The sequence below is a fragment of the Gekko japonicus genome, unplaced genomic scaffold (genome assembly GCF_001447785.1).
Source record: "Gekko japonicus isolate JY-2015 unplaced genomic scaffold, Gekko_japonicus_V1.1 scaffold934, whole genome shotgun sequence".
In the NCBI taxonomy this organism is placed as follows: domain Eukaryota; kingdom Metazoa; phylum Chordata; class Lepidosauria; order Squamata; family Gekkonidae; genus Gekko; species Gekko japonicus.
In genome coordinates this window covers 628,298-649,512 of record NW_015177036.1, presented here as the reverse complement: position 1 = coordinate 649,512, position 21,215 = coordinate 628,298, and the positions used below count along the sequence as shown (strand labels likewise).

At 40.6% G+C, this 21,215-nt stretch overlaps 2 protein-coding genes across 2 annotated transcripts in view; one reads left to right on the top strand and one right to left on the bottom strand.

Annotated features, from left to right (window-relative positions):
* WDR43 (WD repeat domain 43) overlaps positions 1-6,962 on the bottom strand; it is a 42,137-nt gene extending 35,175 nt beyond the window's left edge. Inside the window, exon 1 of the mRNA XM_015427966.1 lies at positions 6,656-6,962. Coding sequence (XP_015283452.1) covers positions 6,656-6,943 — 288 coding nt within the window. The 5' untranslated portion in view covers positions 6,944-6,962. The remainder of the gene's footprint in view (positions 1-6,655) is intronic.
* Positions 6,963-12,995: 6,033 nt separating this feature from the next.
* On the top strand, positions 12,996-19,331 carry TRMT61B (tRNA methyltransferase 61B). The gene is made up of 6 exons (XM_015427967.1): positions 12,996-13,095; positions 15,251-15,441; positions 16,524-16,615; positions 17,292-17,515; positions 18,855-18,926; positions 19,107-19,331. Exons 1-6 carry the CDS (start codon positions 12,996-12,998, stop codon positions 19,172-19,174), a joined length of 747 nt encoding a protein of 248 aa, XP_015283453.1. The 3' UTR covers positions 19,175-19,331.
* Positions 19,332-21,215: the final 1,884 nt, after the last annotated feature.

The window sequence follows — 21,215 nt, the reverse complement described above, 5'->3', positions numbered from 1 at the left end:
TCTTTCCGGTCCCACCTCCCAGTTGGGGTGGCCTGGGCGTCCCCAGGGGTGGGGTAACTTCCGGGAAATCCCGACGCTCCCTGATCGCATCGACGTTTGACTGAAGGACCGCATCAGTCCCTCTTCGTTTGGGTAAGTCCCAGTTCCCCCGTCTCTCCTGCACTCTCTCCCACCCTCCTGTCATCCGAGCCCTCGGGAAGTGTGCTCCGTTCGCTGAGCTCATCTCTGGCTGGACAACTGTTTTTACCCTTTCGGAACAGTCTTCCGAGGGGTCTCTGTGCTCCAAGGTTCGGGAAGGCTGTGGCGCGGGGCGCGCTGGTCCCGCCACGACGGCCCCATGGCGGGACATGCCCGTAGCCCTATTTGGTTTAGCTTTATTTATAATTTTTTTTAATTTCCTGTGGGGTAATCGGTTGATCTAAGAACTTCTTATGTTCTTCTGTTAATTTCACATTATAATTGATAGAATTTAAATATTGACTAATCATATCAGATTTTGGGTTTACTGAACTATATAATTTTTGATAAAAAGTATAAAAATTGTGATTAATATATTTCAATAACATTTGAATTATTCCTGATGGGGAACGAATGGCTGATATTAAGTTTATATTACTTTTCTGATTCACTCTATGTTTTAATATTGAACTATATCTAGGTGTTTTAGTGACATATTTCTGTTTAAGAAAGAGAAGTTGTTTTTATATAAGTTGATGTTTCTAAAAGTCCTAATTTTTTTCTTTACATATTTAATAAATGTAATGTTTTCTTACCACCAAATTTATTATGTTTAATTCCCAGTTTCTTTATTTGGGATTGTAATTCATCAATGGTTTTTTGTCTTTCTCTTTTGTAGGAAGATGCTGGTGACAGAAGTTTACCCCGTATTACAGCCTTAAAGGCGTCCCATACTATGTCTCTTGTTACTCTACATTGTGCAATTAACTTAAAGTATTCTGTTATGGATTTTGCTATTTCCGTGTTGTAAGATTCCTGTTGAAGCAAAAGTTTGTTAAGTGTCCATGTAGGACCTTTACCGTCTACTGTTGTAGTTGTCAGCATGCAGTTTACCCAGGAATGGTCTGAGATTGTACGTGATCCAATTTCTGAAAAAGAAATCTGGTTTAACAAAGATTTTGAAACTAATAAAAAAATTATATGTGTATAGACATCATGAACATGAGAGTAATATGTACATTGTCTATCTCCTGGATGTAATTTCCTCCAAACATCACTCAGTTGGGAATGTTCCAGTACCCGTGAGAGTTCAGTTACATTACAATTTTTTCTCGTCTTTGATTTCCTTTGTATGTTCTGTCATATTTGGAATCTATTATTGAATTTAAGTCATTACCGATTATGATTTGACCTGTACAAAAATCTGATAAGATTTGTAATGTTTCTTTAATAAACGATATCTGATTTAAGTTGGGTGTGTATATAGATGCCAAAGTTACTGGGGAGCTGCCCAAAAGGCATCAGATTTTATTTGTTGACTTTGGAAAGGTGTGAAAGGTATGAATTTTGACACTAGGATTGCCACTCCTCGAGATTTTTATGTTCCTGACGCTTGGAAACATTGGCTGTTGGTATTTTTACATGTGTTTCTTGAAGGTAAGCACATTTGGCTTTTCCTTATTCATTAAGTTTGAGATTCTACACACTTTAATATGGTTATTTAGACCTCTACAGTTCCATGTTGTAATTTTGTAAAGGTGTGTCACTTAGTTCCTTCCTCTTATTGTGTTTATTTAATATATATATTTTATATTTATATATATATGGGACTAACCTTTTCTTGTCCGAAAACTAAATAAAAGGGAGAAAATAAAAAACCCCTCTTTAGTCCTCTAAGAACTTTAACTTATTCTACTCTACCCAAAACTGGTGCAGGATACAATCCTATACACCTACCCACCCTTATGCCCCGAATATAGCCAATCTATTTCAGAGAGGCTACTTTGTTATACTTTCCGTATCCCTATTTAACTTTTAACTTAATGCACCCCAATAAAGGGTTTGGGGTTAGTTTCTTCTTTAATACAAAAAGAAAAAGGAGATAAGTCTCCTTACCTATTAACCCTTTTACAAACAACATGGGGGGAAATAACTGTATTTTAAAAACCAGGTTCCCCCCCCTCCAATTTCTTTTTTGTTAGTATTAGGCATAACTTAGTAATATTCTCAGTTTCAGTCTACACAACTCCTTAACAATACTTTCATTTGAATGATTTCCATATACTCTAAAATAACTTAACAAGTGTATATATAAAAGAAAAAACATTATTTTTTAACATTCATTACATATTAATTATTAAATGTTGCAGTGTACTATAACTTCCATAAATGCCAATCCTGCATATAATACTAGATTATGCCACATCATTCATATTTTTGGTTTGCATATAGTATACAACTGTTTTCATTAAAAGATATATTTCTAGTTTGTATTTCTTCCTTAAATGAAACATTAAACTAATGAAGTTCTTTTTACTCCTTACAACAGTAGAAAAGTTATAATAACACTTCACCTGTATAGTATTAAAAAATAAATGAACTTAATATCATATTTTAAACAAATGATTTCTAACACATTATTAACTTAAGTGGTTATAATGCCATTAGATTCATGGCTTACTTTTTAAATAATTATAATACCATTAATATTCATGGCTTATCTTCTTTTTTATATATAGAACCAACATATAATAAATGAACTAAATATCGTATTTTAAACAACTAATTTAAAATGAATATAATGAACATAACTGAATATAGCTCCATTAAAATTCATGGCTTATCTTTTAAATGAGTATAAATCCATTAACATTAATGGATTCCCTTTTAAAATAAATTTTAATTTATAAACCGCAAACAGTTTTACATACATAGTTTTAAACGCTTGAGTAAACACCAAGCCATCGAACTTCAAGGCTTGCTTCCTTATTATAACTATGTTGAAATAAACTTTTTTGTAAAGACACAGTAATGAGGTAGCATCATACATCGATATCTATAAGACTCAGTCGGTGAGCAGTTTTTCTTCCTCTGTAGAGATTTTGACCCCACATGCCTTCAGAAGGGTTTCCCCTGTTGTGTTGTCATGTGCTTGAAGTTGTGCTCCATTTCTATAAACTAAAATGTCTGACGATGGACTCCATCGGAATTGTATTTTCTCTTCATATAATTTTGAAGCAAAGAATTTTAGCGCTTTTCTTTTCTCTAAGGTTTTAGTAGACAAGTCCAATAGTACCAATATTTTCCTGTCTTTATATTGTAGTGAGCCCTTTAGCCTGGCATCTCGTAGGATCTTGTCTCGTGAATGAGGGTAAACAAAATTAACTAAAAATGTCCCGCGGGAGTCCCCTGCTCGCCTGGCCAATGGACCCAGCCTGTAAGCTTTAGCAATGGCGGGAGCCGCCCCGTCTTCTAACTGAAGTGCGTAGGCTAGCCATGAAGAGATAAAAGCTGCAAGGTCTGTATTTTCTTCACTGCCCTCTTCAAAGCCACAAAGTTTAAGATTATGCTGGCGCCAGCAATTTCCTAAAGTAAGGATTCTAGTTGTTATATCATCTTCAAATGTTTGTAGTTGTCTTACCTCTTCTTGTAGAGTTGTACATATCTCCGCATTAGTTTCCGCCATTTTAGTTGTTTCACGGAGCTCTTCCATAAGCTCATTGAGGGTATTACTGGTGCGTTGTATGAGTTCAGTCATGACTGTCTTCAGAGAATGGTGTAGATCTTTATGAATATCCATGAGTTCTTTTTTACTGATTGTGATATCTTCAGATGGTAGTTCCTGATTTAGCAAAGATGAGGGAGTCGCCATTTTAACTGCCACATTCGGAGTTTCAGTCCCGGGAGTAAGAGTTGTTGTCTTTGTAAAAAAAAGTTTGTACTGACTTTGGAGTTGTTTTCTTTTGTAGAGATTTACTTCTTGTACTTCTTCCCATACTCGGGAGAAGTAATTTTCACTTAAATCAATGTCTTTGTTGACTTTTGGGAGGGAGGTCAGGGAGCTTCAACAAAATGCGTCTGCCATTCCACGAAAACGCTCCGGCCCCCCCCCCGAAAGCACATTCCTGATTAAATCTTTTAATGGGATATGAACCAACCAAATAATATACAATGTAATTAAAACATTCTGCCCATCTCAAGGGAACTTAAAGGAAAGCTGCTGGTTATCTCATACTGATTTACAACATTTGCAGCATCAGTACAAAGTGGTACTTCCCAAAACTGTGTGGGATTCTTCTCTTATAGTGTAAAGGTATACATGCACAACAAAAATGATGTGGCAAAGAAATTCTTCCAAGATAAGGAAATGGCATTTTTAGATCACTATATCTAAACTTCACATGCACATCCTCACATTCAAATATGAGAAATGTGAATCGGCTCACGCAGTTTCTTTTCTATAAACTGACCTAATTCTGCAAATATTATGTAGAAACATTACTAAAACCAATGTCAACAGCAGCAACAAAAGTAATGAGATTGCTTCTAACTCAATGTGACTTTAGGAAAAACTGTGTACTGGTTCTCTCATTGCAAAATACAATAATGCATACATTTGTCACATATGGCTTAGCAATTTCTTTCAGCAACTTTGTTAAACTGCAATCTTATAGTTATTTCAAATCTAAATCCATTACCTCAGTGCGCTTTTAAACTGAAGCAGCTCTGCATAGGCTTCCCCCAATACAGTGCTTATTCAGCCAAGACAACAAGGAAATTCTTAAGTGCACCTTATCTGTTATAAGGCAGATACCTCCCTCTGTTCAACAGATTCCAAATCAGTACAAACAGCTCACAAGACCTGGATTCCCATGGATTGTCCGCTAAGAAGGCCATCCTCTTTTACAGAACTTTTCATCCCCTCTAACAACTGACTATTAATGTCTTTCAAATATCTTTCAAACGTTAACAGAGAAACTCTATACATTTTTATTTAAAACCAATTTCAAGATTTACTCCCAGGCAAGTACTACAGGATCGCAGTCTGAGGAGATCAGCAATACTCACCCAACCCCACTACATCAAAATCTTCTCCCATTAAGCTAACCATTTTATACATAAAACTAGAGATGCCAAAACTTAATTCCAGTTGGAAGATAAACTCTTCAACTCAAAAATCTGACTCATAAGCCTAGATAACTAAGGGGATAGGGAGAGAACATAGCCAAACTCTTCCACTGTACTTTGATCCATCTCAACAGATAAGCATGTCCCCAAGAAACACTTTTACTGAGTTTTAATGTCATTTGTAGTTTAATGTAGTGCTTTGTGAGCTAATTTGGGCAGAAAAATGGGATAAAATATTTTATATTAAAAGATGTTAATCCCATCTTCCCACATTAGCTCAACACAGTGAATAAGTAAAATGTAAGGAAAGGCACTGTCAGCACATGCTCCAACACATACTGGTTAATGCTTCACTAGGCTTAAAGCTTTAGCATGTTTGTCAGAGTATGATGGAGAATTCCAATCCTTTCTCCAACCTCATTCACTTTATACAGGGAAAGAATAACAGAAACTACTCAGAATAACAGAAACTACTCAGGAACTAACTGCACTGGGGTGATGGCCTATATTTTGTAGAGATACTGGAAGGCCCATAAGAGCCTTTGTAAAATGGATGCTAAAACCCCCAAAATGCAATCCTAAACAGAGTTACACTATTCTAAATCCATGTTAACTCAATGGTTTCATATAGCAGCAACTCTCTTTAGAAATGCAATGTCACTCAGGGATAAAAAAATTAAGAAAAGCCCTGCCGGATTAGTGGTACATCTAGTCCAGCATCCTGCCTCACATAGTGGCCAACTAGTTAATCTGGAGGACCCCAGGGCACAGAGACCCTGAATCTACTGCACATCAGCTTCACTGGATGCCCTTCAGTTCTCGAATTTTGGGAAAGAGAGAAAAAAAAGTAGTATGCATTCGAGGATCCTTTCACTGCAGTGCCCTAACTCGCTCCATGATCTCAGCGACCCCATCTATTGGGAAGGAAGCCTCCTCCTCTCCGATGTAGGATCTGTTTCTTGGACGCACTACCATAGGACAGAATCTCGGGAACTGATTATTCTTGCTCAGACATATCTCATCCTACCGCCGAGTCTTAGCACTGCAACCCAATTCAGGGGTTAAGCCCCAGTGACGCAGTTGAAACCCACACGGAATAAAGTCTAATAACGAGAAGTTTTTTCTCCTCTCCTGCCTCGATTCGATATGCACGGGGCGGGTCCAGTGTGGCACACATGTGCTCCTACGGCCCAAGAGAGAGCCTGGCAAACGCAAAAATAAAATAAATAACAGTAATCATCGGATTTTGAGTGAAGGGAGCCTAAATCAGCCAGCCAGATCGAGGGCGCACACAAGGTAAACAGTCGCACGGCACCCCACCCCCACCCCTGAAATAGTGCTTCGGTGGCTTCTCTAGCTCCACAGCTCAGCCACACGTGCCAATTCGGCAAAGTGGCGGAGCTGTTGCTACTTCAGCCACAACCAAAGCCTTCTCCCTCCCAGGCGTGACAACCTTCCTCTCCCGCGTGGAGCTGCTCACACATGGCACTGGAAGGAGGCCTAGGCCCCGCATTACTCACACGAGCGCAGCAGCAGCAACCCGTAACACCGCCCCCCCCCCCCCCGTTACCTTGCTAGGAGCCGTCCGGCCTCCCCCCGCGCCTGGCGGGGCCCAGGCCAGGCAGGTGCAGGCGGCGCTGAGGTGGGCAGAAGGCACGTACTCGTGCTGCAAGCGGCTGCTCGGCGTCTCCCACACGCGGAGCCGCCCGTCCAGCCCGGAAAGGGCCAGGAGGCGCCGCTCGCTGGGAGAGAAGGCGCAGGGCGTCCCTGCCACAAAGGTGCCGCTGGCGGGGGTCCCCGAGGCCGCCGTCTCTCGCTCCCCGCCGCATGCTCTTCCTCCTGCTCCTGCCGCCGCCATGGCGCTCGCTACAGGCCCGGCCCTCTCCGCTCCCAGCAGGCGAGACGCAGCACGGCAGCCACGTGTTCGGCCCTTCGCGCAAGCGCGGAAGCCGCGGGCCCTCCCCGATTTGGGTCAGGCGGACAGAATGACGGCCTTCGTCCGCGTCTGGCTTACGGCTCCTCCTTCCTCCCGAGAGGGCTGGCTCGGAGCCGGACGATTTCGTAGAAAGAGAGCGCGGTTGTTACGCATGTTTAGGAGGAGAACGCTGAAGCAAAAGGCGCCGCAAGAGTTTTGTAGAGTGGCAGCGCCGTTTTTAGCGGAGATGTACCATTCCAAGCCCATTGACTTGAAGTGAAGCTGCACTGTAAAGCGCGATTCCTGCACTTGCACGAATTCACAGAGGAATTTAGGCTCTGGCACACTTGCGTGGGATGGGGCTGTTACAGTCCTGTGAACATATATCTGGGAGCCCTATTGAAAGCACTGGAATTACGCGTCTGCGTAATCAAGGAGCTGCGGTGGCTCAAGCGGTTAAGACGCTGAACTGCAGGCTGTGGAAGGTCAGTAGCTTAGCAGTTCGAGACCCGAGTGCCGCATGACGGAGTGAGCTCCCGTCTCGAGTTCCAGCTCCTGCCAACCTAGCAGTTCGGAAGCAAGAAATTGCAAGTAGATAAATAGGGACCACTTCGGTGGGAAGGTAACAGCGTTTCGTGCGCCTTGGTGTTTAGTCATGCCACCATGGAAATGTCTTCGGTCAGCGCTGGCTCTTCCATGAGCACCGCAACCCTAGAGTCGGAATCGACTGGCTTTCGAGCAAGGGAAACCTTTACCTAAACAAGATGGATCAGGCAGCATTTTCCAGTGAATGTCAGGAATACTTTTATGTCTGACAAGTGGAAGTCTTCGTGGTTCCTGGTTTAATTGCATTGCTTAACAATGGCAGGATGGGTTCCATGATAATATTAAAAGCTATTTTGCCCCCTTTCCAAATGATTTTTCAACTAGGAGAGCAGCGTGAAGTGCGAAAAGTGCAAAACCTGCACAGAAGGAAACTATGTTGTTGATGCTGGGAAGTAATATTATGAAACTGATTCCTGATACCCAGCCTAACTTTTATTACCCTCCTATGTTCTTGTTAACATAGCTCAAAATCATAATTGCTTCCTTGCTCCACTAACATGTAACTGACTCAGGAAGTGCTTCTAAGCAGTGCTACTCAGAAGTACATTCCATTGATTTCAAAAGGGTCACCAGCCACCTTAGTCAGTGATACTTCTTCCAAACAGTGTTGAAGCCTTTTCCAATTGTATGTATATATATTTCCTTTTATGTGTAACATTTTCCACTTTAGAATCTACAGCTGAGTGTTCCAGTTTATCAAGGTTAATCTCAGGGGTACTTCCCTGTTTTACAACATTTGCAGTTATTTTCAGTTATTGCCTCATTTTAGGGCAACAAGAAAACCAGCCACTGTATGTATACATCAACAGAAAACCATGTGCAAAGTCTGTCATCCTGTTGGGATAAATGGGAGAGGACTGAAAGGACATACTAAGAGAGAAATCAAGAAATCTATTTCTTCCTTAGGCTGCTGCATGGCCCTGATTTCTATCCATATTCCCACCCATTATAAAAAATAAAGAAAGGTTTAGAGCACCCTACTGCTAAGGGTGACATCACACCTGCAGCTTAAAGCAATACTGAGCCATTCTCCGGGTGGTGATGTACATGTGCGAAAAGCAGGAAGGCAGTTTTAAATGTGGTTGTACAGGGATTCTGAATCTATTAAATGGCCGTGTAGTTTAAGATTATACCCTGCCTAAACGGCTTACATCATTCTCCTTTGCTCCATTTTATCCTTACAACAACTCTCTGAGGTAGGCAGAGTGTGACTGGCCCAAGGTTACCTGGCAAGTTTCCATGGCAGAGTGGGGGTTCAAACCTGAGTGTCCCAGATCCTGCTACACCATACTAGAATTTCATTTACAGACATACACACCGTTTATCTTGAGGTGCAGCAAAGACACAGAAAGGATTCTGGATTGGTCCTCAAATTACACTTCAATAGCTGCTCTAGTCTAACAACACAGATCTCCATTGTTTGTTAGACTGAGCACTAGGACTTAGAAGAAATCACATGTAGTGCCAATTTTCTAGTTACAGGGAACGGTTAACATATAGCTAGAGTCTGTAGTCTACCACCTCAGCTGGGCTGCCAACCCTGGGGGAGGCAGGAGAGAATCTCGAACACGAGACAAATGAAAAGGAGGCGGGAACTGTCACAAAAAGGCGACGAAGAGTTATTGTAGCACAGGCCCTAAAAGGTCATGGAAACATCACGCGCTAGACGTAAACTATACTGCCCAGCTACTTGTCGGATGAAGAGTCAGGCATGCGGCCATGTGGGTACCGATCGTCGCAGATTATTTACGTCACACGATACGTTCTTTTTTTCCCAAGCACTACGTTATGAAAGGATATTTAGAAAATCCCGGCTCCCAACCGCAGTTCATAGAGGCTTCCATGTGCTGGGCAACTGTAGTGGAAAGACACAGGATTAATGTAAAAAACTCCTAATGAAACAGGCAGTCTCCCTTTCCTTACAGTATTGTTTAAAAACCACACATCCTACACAGAAAAAGCACACAGGAGGCAAGACGAGGATTACTGTTCCTCCGCTTCCCGAGAGTTATGTGTCCTAGAAAGGATCCCCTCTCTTTGTTCACGACATGCATAAATTAATGGCGTTGCAGTAACGTTAAAGAAGACTTACTCGGTGTAACGTTTACTACTGTCGAGGTGCTTTGAAAACATGGTTTTTTTCTGTTTAAAAGGTGCACAAAAGGTGCACAATTACAGAGGGACTCCTGTGCCTTTGCAAGCTGTATGACTGAGCCGTACTTCACTGGATTGTAGCTGTACTTCATTGGATTGTAGCCGTACTTCACTGGATTGTAGCTGTACTTCATTGGATTGTAGCCGTACTTCACTGGATTGTAGCTGTACTTCATTGGATTGTAGCCGTACTTCACTGGATTGTAGCTGTACTTCATTGGATTGTAGCCGTACTTCACTGGATTGTAGCTGTACTTCATTGGATTGTAGCCGTACTTCACTGGATTGTAGCTGTACTTCATTGGATTGTAGCCGTACTTCACTGGATTGTAGCTGTACTTCATTGGATTGTAGCCGTACTTCACTGGATTGTAGCTGTACTTCATTGGATTGTAGCCGTACTTCACTGGATTGTAGCTGTACTTCATTGGATTGTAGCCGTACTTCACTGGATTGTAGCTGTACTTCATTGGATTGTAGCCGTACTTCACTGGATTGTAGCTGTACTTCATTGGATTGTAGCCGTACTTCACTGGATTGTAGCTGTACTTCATTGGATTGTAGCCGTACTTCACTGGATTGTAGCTGTACTTCATTGGATTGTAGCCGTACTTCACTGGATTGTAGCTGTACTTCATTGGATTGTAGCCGTACTTCACTGGATTGTAGCTGTACTTCATTGGATTGTAGCCGTACTTCACTGGATTGTAGCTGTACTTCATTGGATTGTAGCCGTACTTCACTGGATTGTAGCTGTACTTCATTGGATTGTAGCCGTACTTCACTGGATTGTAGCTGTACTTCATTGGATTGTAGCCGTACTTCACTGGATTGTAGCTGTACTTCATTGGATTGTAGCCGTACTTCACTGGATTGTAGCTGTACTTCATTGGATTGTAGCCGTACTTCACTGGATTGTAGCTGTACTTCATTGGATTGTAGCCGTACTTCACTGGATTGTAGCTGTACTTCATTGGATTGTAGCCGTACTTCACTGGATTGTAGCTGTACTTCATTGGATTGTAGCCGTACTTCACTGGATTGTAGCTGTACTTCATTGGATTGTAGCCGTACTTCACTGGATTGTAGCTGTACTTCATTGGATTGTAGCCGTACTTCACTGGATTGTAGCTGTACTTCATTGGATTGTAGCCGTACTTCACTGGATTGTAGCTGTACTTCATTGGATTGTAGCCGTACTTCACTGGATTGTAGCTGTACTTCATTGGATTGTAGCCGTACTTCACTGGATTGTAGCTGTACTTCATTGGATTGTAGCCGTACTTCACTGGATTGTAGCTGTACTTCATTGGATTGTAGCCGTACTTCACTGGATTGTAGCTGTACTTCATTGGATTGTAGCCGTACTTCACTGGATTGTAGCTGTACTTCATTGGATTGTAGCCGTACTTCACTGGATTGTAGCTGTACTTCATTGGATTGTAGCCGTACTTCACTGGATTGTAGCTGTACTTCATTGGATTGTAGCCGTACTTCACTGGATTGTAGCTGTACTTCATTGGATTGTAGCCGTACTTCACTGGATTGTAGCTGTACTTCATTGGATTGTAGCCGTACTTCACTGGATTGTAGCTGTACTTCATTGGATTGTAGCCGTACTTCACTGGATTGTAGCTGTACTTCATTGGATTGTAGCCGTACTTCACTGGATTGTAGCTGTACTTCATTGGATTGTAGCCGTACTTCACTGGATTGTAGCTGTACTTCATTGGATTGTAGCCGTACTTCACTGGATTGTAGCTGTACTTCATTGGATTGTAGCCGTACTTCACTGGATTGTAGCTGTACTTCATTGGATTGTAGCCGTACTTCACTGGATTGTAGCTGTACTTCATTGGATTGTAGCCGTACTTCACTGGATTGTAGCTGTACTTCATTGGATTGTAGCCGTACTTCACTGGATTGTAGCTGTACTTCATTGGATTGTAGCCGTACTTCACTGGATTGTAGCTGTACTTCATTGGATTGTAGCCGTACTTCACTGGATTGTAGCTGTACTTCATTGGATTGTAGCCGTACTTCACTGGATTGTAGCTGTACTTCATTGGATTGTAGCCGTACTTCACTGGATTGTAGCTGTACTTCATTGGATTGTAGCCGTACTTCACTGGATTGTAGCTGTACTTCATTGGATTGTAGCCGTACTTCACTGGATTGTAGCTGTACTTCATTGGATTGTAGCCGTACTTCACTGGATTGTAGCTGTACTTCATTGGATTGTAGCCGTACTTCACTGGATTGTAGCTGTACTTCATTGGATTGTAGCCGTACTTCACTGGATTGTAGCTGTACTTCATTGGATTGTAGCCGTACTTCACTGGATTGTAGCTGTACTTCATTGGATTGTAGCCGTACTTCACTGGATTGTAGCTGTACTTCATTGGATTGTAGCCGTACTTCACTGGATTGTAGCTGTACTTCATTGGATTGTAGCCGTACTTCACTGGATTGTAGCTGTACTTCATTGGATTGTAGCCGTACTTCACTGGATTGTAGCTGTACTTCATTGGATTGTAGCCGTACTTCACTGGATTGTAGCTGTACTTCATTGGATTGTAGCCGTACTTCACTGGATTGTAGCTGTACTTCACAAACTCATTGGAAGTACTCTGGTGCAGGTGGTTATGATCTGTAGCCTAAAAGGAGCAACTAATTTCTAAAAGTCAGGGTTTGAATTCTTGGTATTTTTTAAAGTAAGGAATGGGGTTACACATGGAGTTGTTGGGTTAGCCTTAATTTAAAAAATCAAGGAACCATTTGAGCATTCTGTTCCTACCGCTTGAACAATTCAAGTCCAGTGCAGCTGAGTCTTCAGTGTGTTTCCCAACTCTTGTTTGCAGCTGGACTAGAAGCTTTGTGTTAAAACTGGGATCTGAGATTTTCAGTCACCAAATACTGTGCCGTCTTGCCTATATTGGTCTGAAAAAGCATGATGCTTCATTCTCTTAAGCAGTTCCAGCCCAGGTGGGAGTCAGTGATAGACAATAGATGGATGTAATTTTCGTGTGTGTCCCATCATAAAAATATATTTCCACCTCTTGAAATTAATAATGTATCCGTGGGAACCGTGCATGAGCAGCTGCCCTACTCGCTGCTGTCTGGTTGCACTGAGGATCAGTTTGACCTTTGTGGAAGCTAGATGTGTTAAATAACCAAATTAAAAACTGTTTGGTTGGCAGCTTTATTAATATTTATACTCTGTTCTGTTTAGGATATGAATGCAATGTTGCTGCTTATGGATATTAATCAAGGAGACATAGTGCTGGAAGCTGGCTCTGGTTCTGGTGCTTTGAGTTTATTTCTATCAAGAGCAGGTAAATATTGTAGATGCAGGAGAAGACTTTATTGATGCCTAATCTGCCAACTGTACCTCTCATCCTGTAGTTATTGTGCACAAAGTTACACTTACAGCCATGCCAGGCTTTAAGGTAAATCACAACACAACGTTGTTGTACATATTAGATTCTATGTCAAAAATGAAGTCAAATGAGAAGGAAGTTCTTGTATTTTATTGTAATGGAATATGGAAAACAGTTAGGCCAAAGGACCCATCAAAACTGACTGCTTTCTTCTCAGCATAATCAGGAAACATGCCTCAATTAATAGGAAAACAATTAGATCAAATAGTTAACCAAAAATTGACAACTTTCTTATTTTTCTTCTTCATCTTCTTCTTCTTCTTGAGCATATTCTGAACATATTCAGGAAATACATGATATTTTATACATGGACTGACATCATCAAGAAAACAATATTCAAACAGCATAATTGGTTACAAAAGACAGTGGTAATTTGAGTAATAATCCTCTGATTGGCCAGATATAAAGAAACATATCTTCACCAAACTTAAGTGTTTACTTAACCTAACCTAAATGATAATGGGCAAGGATTCTTCATATCAGAGTAAAATCTTATCTGACCCAGACATCGAAAGGTTTGCCCTAAGAACTACAGAATCATGAACTTTGTACCTATTATGTTGTCTGCTAACAATATCAGACCTACAAGAGGAAAGCCTTCTATATAACAGGCCTTTCTAACATCCTAATAAAATATTACTTAAAGAATAAATCTATAAAAACCAGAGAAATATGAATATGAACAATCAAGAAGGAAAAACCTATATATGAAAATCTTTATATTCCTATTCATACTACAATGTGGGATTTAAATCCAGATTATATAAATGTTTGCTGGTTTTGGTTCGGTGAATGTGACAATTGGGCTTTAAACATCTTGTAGGGATACGAGGGCCCTGGCCCAGAGATTGAATATCTGATTTGCATGCAGAAGGTCACAGGTCCAGTCCTTGGCACTTCCAGTTAAAAGGATCCAGTAGTACATGGTGTGGAAGGCTTCTGTCCAAGACCCTGGAGAACTGCTGCCTATTAGTGACAACAATACTGACCTTGATAGACAGATGGTCTGACTTAATATAAGTCAGCTTTATGAATGCACCAACAATGCTTTAGTGTAAAGTCACACCGTCGAAAAAGATCACAGTTGCAGCATCTTTTTTTCTCCATGGACCACCAGTTGGTATATATGGGTTTATTCCATTGGGTACTCCTAATAATTCTATAATATAGGTGAGGCTGAGAGAGTAGCCTAAAATATAGCCGGTGAACTCCATGGCTGAGACTAGCCTAAAGTATGGCTGGTGAACTCCTCACATCCCATTGGTTCAGTTCTCATCGGATAACCTCTATAGGTGAAACAGCTAGCAACAGTCATTACAGAACAAAGTTTGAGTCCACTGGCACCTTTAAGACCAACAAAGTTTAATTCTGGTTATAAGCTTTTGCGTCCATGCACACTTCTTCAGATACATAGTGTGCATGCACACAAAAGCTTATACTCAGAATTAAACTTTATTGGTCTTAAAGGTGCCACTGGACTCAAACTTTGTTCTGTTGCTTTAGACCAACATTGGCTACCCACCTGAATCTATCAGTCATTGCAGTTTTCTAATATTTCCCATTTGGTTTATTTTCTTTGCCGAATATGGTAATGACATAGTCCCTGTCCCAAGGCTTCCAAACAAGAATATATCAGTTCAGCCAGGAACTGACAGTCAATAGTAGGAGAGAATCACATGGTGTAACGTGACCAGCCACACATAATTTCTTCTTAACACCTCTGACAGATACCCCTAAAAATGAAAGTGGGGGTTTGTCTTGATTAAAGAGACTGTTCTTAAGCTAAACGCAAACACATTTTGTGCTGCTTGCAGTTTGGTGAACTGTAAATAGTGCATTGACATTTTTTGATCAATCTAAAAAAAAGATTTGTTGCCGTGCACATTTACTTAAAATTAATTGATCAGTTAGTTAAAAGTTGATTAACTAATGAACTGAAACATCTTTAATTAGTTGACAGGCCTGTTAGTAATTATGTTCTGCTTGTAATAGCAAGTTAAATCTTTTGTGAGAAAGATCAGTATTTGAGTTCTGTTTCATTTGTTTTTAGTTGGGCCACTAGGCCATGTTATCAGTTATGAAGTCAGAAAAGATCACCACAGCATAGCCAAGACAAACTACCAGAACTGGCGTGCTGCGTGGAAAATAGAACACACTGTGGAGTGGCCAGATAATGTGCAATTCATTAATGAAGATGTTTCAACAGCAGCTGAAGGTCTGAAAATGAAAATATTTGATGCGGTAATTTCTTCATATTTTTAAAAGGAAAGTGCCATTTCTGGAATGGTCACACTCTCTTGAGAATATAGAGACACATTCTAACAAAAATACTGATCTCCTTTCAAAACTCAAAAGCAAATACTTCAAACATCTGGAGCAACACTAATGCTTTGACTTGTAAATGCATATTTCCATGTCCATAGCTCACATGCAGAATCTTCACCTCTGCCATGGGCATAACAGGATCATGGCTTATGTCGGGCATCTCTAAAAGGTACCATGTGAGCTACCAGTGGTTCACCAGCTGCTGCAGAGTAGCTCATGCATCCCAAAAAGATCTGCTCTAGGCTTTAAAAAAAAGAAGCTTTTATTTCACAGAATTTTTCTCTGTGCTGCTTACGTGACCTCACTTTTGGTGCTCTTCCTGTTCCATGTTCTGTTTCTAGAACAGAACAAAGCTTGGTAACATGGTGGGGTTAGTAGTTCAGAATACTTTTCATAACTCAGAAGTAGTTCTCATTAAGGAAGAGGTTCGTGACCCCTGGCTTATATATTTCTGTTAGTTCGTTCAGAGATATGTGGGGTGGGGGGATCTAAGTACCCTTTCCCTCAGGTATGAACCCTTCAAGGGGTGGCAGAAGCGTCTGTTTTGTACGGTAGGCAATCTGATATATGTACATGTGTTCGTTTATTTACTGCTTACTCTTATAAAACCTTATTTAAGGCCAGACCTTGTGCCGACATAATTTTTTTGTGTGTCCTATCATAAAATATATATTTTCTAGTCCCACAGGTTTTAGGAATCTATAACTAAATAACTATAAAGTAACTCCTTGATTCCTTCTTTAAATTTCATCTGTTTAGATATTTCTATCCTACTTTTTCAAGCATGTTTTATTTAAAATTGAAAAAAAGTCTTTAATTGTGTTTGTATCCTTTATAAAGTTTATACCTCCACTACCTGACATTACATTTTATGATACACATGGCTCAGCCCAACAAGGTCTCATTTATGTCAGATCCAGCCCTCATAACAAATGAGTTCGACACCCCTGATCTAGATGCACAAATGGAATAAAAAAATATGTATGTTTCCTCTGTAGGTAGCTTTGGATATGCTCATCCCTCAGAATGCTGCAATTGCAGTTGTCCCAAATCTTAAACAAGGGGGTGTTTGTGCTGTATACCTTGCAAAGTAAGTTTTTTTCACATTCACAAGTTTCTTTGCATTGCCAAAATTTGGCTACAAGTTCCATCTCAGAAGCTTGTATTAACATTTCTGCACAATAGTTATTTTAGGTTCTACTGTTTAACTAATTAGTGGTGTCTGCCTTGTGTTATTCTTCTGAAGGTATTTAAGTTATCTGGTTTTAACTTGTTTTGTGAATGTTATGATTGAAAGGTAGGCTATAAATGTTTTAATAAAATAAAAAGTGTGAATTTCTAAACAACTGGATTTACTGACAGTCGTTTTTTTAAATTCTGTAATTAGTGTTCTCGACAGCTGTCTCCATAGTTTTACAATGTGCTTAATTTATAATATTTTATAGATCAAAGCTCTTCAGATGAACAGAGTTTTGTAGTCCAAGCAAGAGATTTACCACTGAGCCATAGCCTCTGTTATATAGTCAAGAGAAATTTTGCTTGAATGAGAGTTCATGGTTGAATTTGGGGGTAATTACGATAAATTATAAACCTTAATCTTTTGAAAAATGAAATACTGAAGCTGAAATCCTAATCATGCTTGAAGAGCAGTGGCACTTGCAGCTGAGTAAACATGTGCAGGCTCAGACTGCAGGATGACTGTACTTTAAACACTGACATGAAGAAAAATTCATTGGTAATATTTATAAATTGAATTCCTCTCTAAGTATCACACAGGTTATTCAGCTTTTGGAAGCAATCCGCACCAGCAGGTCAGCTCTTTTTTGTGAAAGCATTATTGAAGTGACGCATAGAAAATGGTTAGTACACCCAGTGACACAAAAAAATGGCAATACTTTCCAGCATATGAAATCCAAGGGAAACATGGTTGAAGATCTGACTTGCCGTTATGAAAATGATGAGCTGTCTGCTGAACAGAGTGAAGATGACGGTAAAGATCTTGTTTTGTGACAGTAACTGGAATATGTAGCTGCCTTTTAGCTTGTCTAATTGTTGGTCTATTTAGCTCAGTACTGACTACCTCAGTGATTCTCAAACTTTTTGAAGTCACGCTGCTAAAGTTACTGTACTTCTCAAATACCAAATTATCTGAGTTAATTATTTCAAAGTATGGAAGGGCTTTTATGCTAGCGTGCCCGAATGCCCTACCCTCAGCAGTGATGCTAGGAAGATTCAGTAGAATGCCATACTCACATAGACTCTGCAATTGTGGCAGCAACAAGATTGACTCTGTAGACCACATCTTCTTCAGGTGTCCTTAATTTTCAGAACTAAGAGCGGAATTGATCTCCCCATTGTTTAATCAGAACTGTCTTTCTCCAGAAGTGAAATCATTCTGGCCACTCAGAGACAAAGATAAACAAACCACTCTGTGTGTGGCAAAAGTTTTGGCCGCTGTTGTTAAGTTACATGATAACTAACTTTTAGGTTCTCCTCCCATGGGATGAGGGTTTGCTGCTTAGGACTTTGGTTTTAAAAACAGTAAGAATTATTAAAAAAAAATACTGTACTTTTTAGGATCCCTTGCAAAGGTAAGTCCATGCTACAGTCCCAGTCCAAAGTATAAAACACAGGAATCTCACATCAGTTAACACTGAACAAGGTTATATTCTATATTTCATATATATTTCTAAATAGTTAGCATTACTAAATAGTTCATGGTCAGTTCGCACATTATGCAGAGGTAAAACCAGATTTGCCTCCCAGCACCTTATTAGTTGCTTATGTTGTTCCTTCTCCTTCCTGGCCTTGCAACTTCCCTATGAGTGTGTTGTGACCCACAGTTTGAGAACCACTTGTTTGCTCTGACTGGCAATGGCTTTCGAGGGCCTCGAGGAGAGATCGATCTGCCTGTGACCTTCACTGGAGAAGCCAGAGATTAAACCTGAGTTCTTATGCATGCAAAGTGAATGGTCTGCCATGAAGTACAATCCCTCCCTGGTGCTGCAGTCCCATATCAGGGAGACCTGGATTTGAATATAAATGTCATGAACCATCTGGTCCTCTGAGGACCAAGAAACATCTGTCAGACATGCGAGCTATGCAACATGCTGTGGTTTGAGGGTCTGGTGTTTGCTGCTATTTTCCCTGAGGGAAGTATGGGAGTCCAAACCTCCACCTGAAGAAGGGGAATGGGGGCATCAGGAGTAGCGGAACAGCAGAAGACTTCAAAATGGGAAGAGAGTGTCCCAAGGCAGAAGAGTTATTTTAAGACACAAAGAGAAATGAAGGATGCTGGACAACATTTTTCTTTCTTTGTTTTATTTCAGAAATTCTTGTTTCTGACAGAGCAGAACCACCATATGTTGCGAAACCACACCTGTGCCAAAGTAGTCACACAGGTGAGAATGGCTTGGTAAACATATTTTGTACATTCACTACTATTCTTGTGTTTTTCATAAGCACTACTTTGCTTTTCAAGGAACTGCAATTAATAAATAAAAGCATAACCATTAAAGATTACTTGTTAATTACCCGAGTATTTTATCACTAATTCTGATGGTGCATTTCTTCTAAAACAGCATTTCTTGTCAAGCTGCGGAAATTCAACCCCCCAGATACAAAAAAGGCTCCAGGTGATGACTGCTAATTTGAAGACTGCATTTTACCAGAATTGCATAAAGAAAGGACTACATACATTTTTGGAAGCCACAGCTGATGATACCTTTTGGTACTCTGTGTGTGTGTGTGTGGCCAAAGATAGAACTTAAAGAATAAGAAACTTAGCTTAGACAACAGATATTTTGAATTATATCTTAGCATTTGATTCAAAAGGTTCATTGCATTTCTTGAGAATATGTAAAGTTACAGCTGGAAGTACATTTATTCTTCATTTCCAGTAAACCAGTCCATGGATTTATCTTGACTTATGTAATTATTTTGTCTTCCTGTGTTGGGTGCTTTGTTGCAATCTATGAAAAATGAGGAAAAGAAATTCACACTGGAAGTATATGGAGGATTACAGTTCAGTTTGTTTTGCATAACATGTCAACCTTTATCATATACAGGGCAGGTTACATTTAAGAAGAGTAACTTTGGGATGAGTACACTTATATTGTTCAGCTTAAAAAAAGTGTTATAAAGGGACTTGCCTGCTGGAATTTTACTGTGGCTCAAGAACCACCTGCTGTTTCTCTCTATGGGTTGTATTCTTTGGTATTTTCCACTATTACAAGGGCACTTCCACTGGCAGAGGAGGGTGATGTTTGCTACCCTCCTCCAGCTATTCCTGGGTTGTCGTCCCTGCCCGAGTCCCAAGGAATGCATTTCAGAGGTTATACAGCAGGAAGTGAGAAAGTTTTGTTCCATTTAGAAGAGAGAAGATGAGTTTGGATTTATACCCCGCCCTTCACTACCTGAAGGAGTCTCAGAGTGGCGTACAATCTCCTTCCCTTCCTCTTCCCACAACAGACACCCTGTGAGGCAGGTGGGGCTGAGAGAGCTCTTTTGAGAACTGCTGGCGAGAGAACAGCCCTGAAAGAACTTATAACTAACCCAAGGTCACACCAGCAGCTGCGTGCGGAGGAGTGGGGAATCAAACCCGGTTCTCCCAGATTAGAGTCCGCACTCGTAACCACTATACCAAACTGGCTCTCTTTCTTAGGTCTAACTCCATGACCGAGCAGTTACATCCTCCTTTAGTTTCTTTTGCTGCGTGGACCCATATGCTCACTGTGAATACCAGATGCTGCTTCATTATCATGTGCTCATCATTTGGGAATATAAAGATTCACATTAAGAATCAGTTCTTGTCTTGGCCATTGGTGGAGGGCTCCTTAACAGAAGTGACAGGAGAGTGGTGGGGAAGGAATTTTTAGAAAGCCATATTTTTCTGTATACCTGGAGAGTCCCTCAAGTAGGTAAAGAGTGACTCTGTTCCGGCTGGCTTCAGAGTTGGCCACACCCACTACAGCCAAAACCTCTGCATGCATGGCTACAGAGGGAAGGTCTGGAAAGCAACCCCCCCCCGGTGACTCCGAGGCAAGTGGGCCAGGGGGGCCCCTGGAAGGATCGGGGAGGCATTTAATGCCTTCCCTGGCCTGTCCAAGGGCCAGCTTGCCCAGGCAAGCCAAGGGAAGGCATGGGGTGTGGCCTAATATGCTAATATGCTTTGCTGTCAGGGGTGTAGCCTAATATGCTAATGAGTTTCTGCTGGGCTTTTTCTACAAAAAAAGCCCTGGTCACGATTGACACTCATAATTATCAGCACATTTACAAACAATAAAATTTCCAGGCAGCGTGGCATGCTGATTTCAATAGTAGAGACAATTAATAAGAAGACTTGACCAGCTGCTTCCTTGTTGATCTTGCCGAGGGGCAAAGTTTGGCCACCTTAGAGGTGATTTTGTTAGAACAATATGAAAGGGGGGAGGGAGATATCAATCAATCTAATTTATTGCGGTAGGAGCCAATAAAGGGAGGGAGATATTAAATTCATCAGATCTGCCTGGAAAATTTAATAGAATTGGAGTTATTCAAAACAGTAATAACATGGGAATAATATAAAAACATACACAAGAGAAAGTTAATAAAATTAGTAACATAAAATAATGTTAATAAGAGAATCATACAATTTTTTCAGCTAAAATAAGTTTACGTTTCCTAGTAGCTAAGCAACAAAATTTTGCCAC

Excerpts from the sequence above, each read along its gene's own strand:
- TRMT61B (XM_015427967.1), top strand. The coding sequence starts at position 12,996 with ATGAATGCAATGTTGCTGCTTATGGATATTAATCAAGGAGACATAGTG. Across the intron at positions 15,442-16,523 it reads AAATGAAAATATTTGATGCG|GTAGCTTTGGATATGCTCAT; the intron begins GTAATTTCTTCA and ends TTTCCTCTGTAG. Across the intron at positions 16,616-17,291 it reads TGTGCTGTATACCTTGCAAA|TATCACACAGGTTATTCAGC; the intron begins GTAAGTTTTTTT and ends TTCCTCTCTAAG.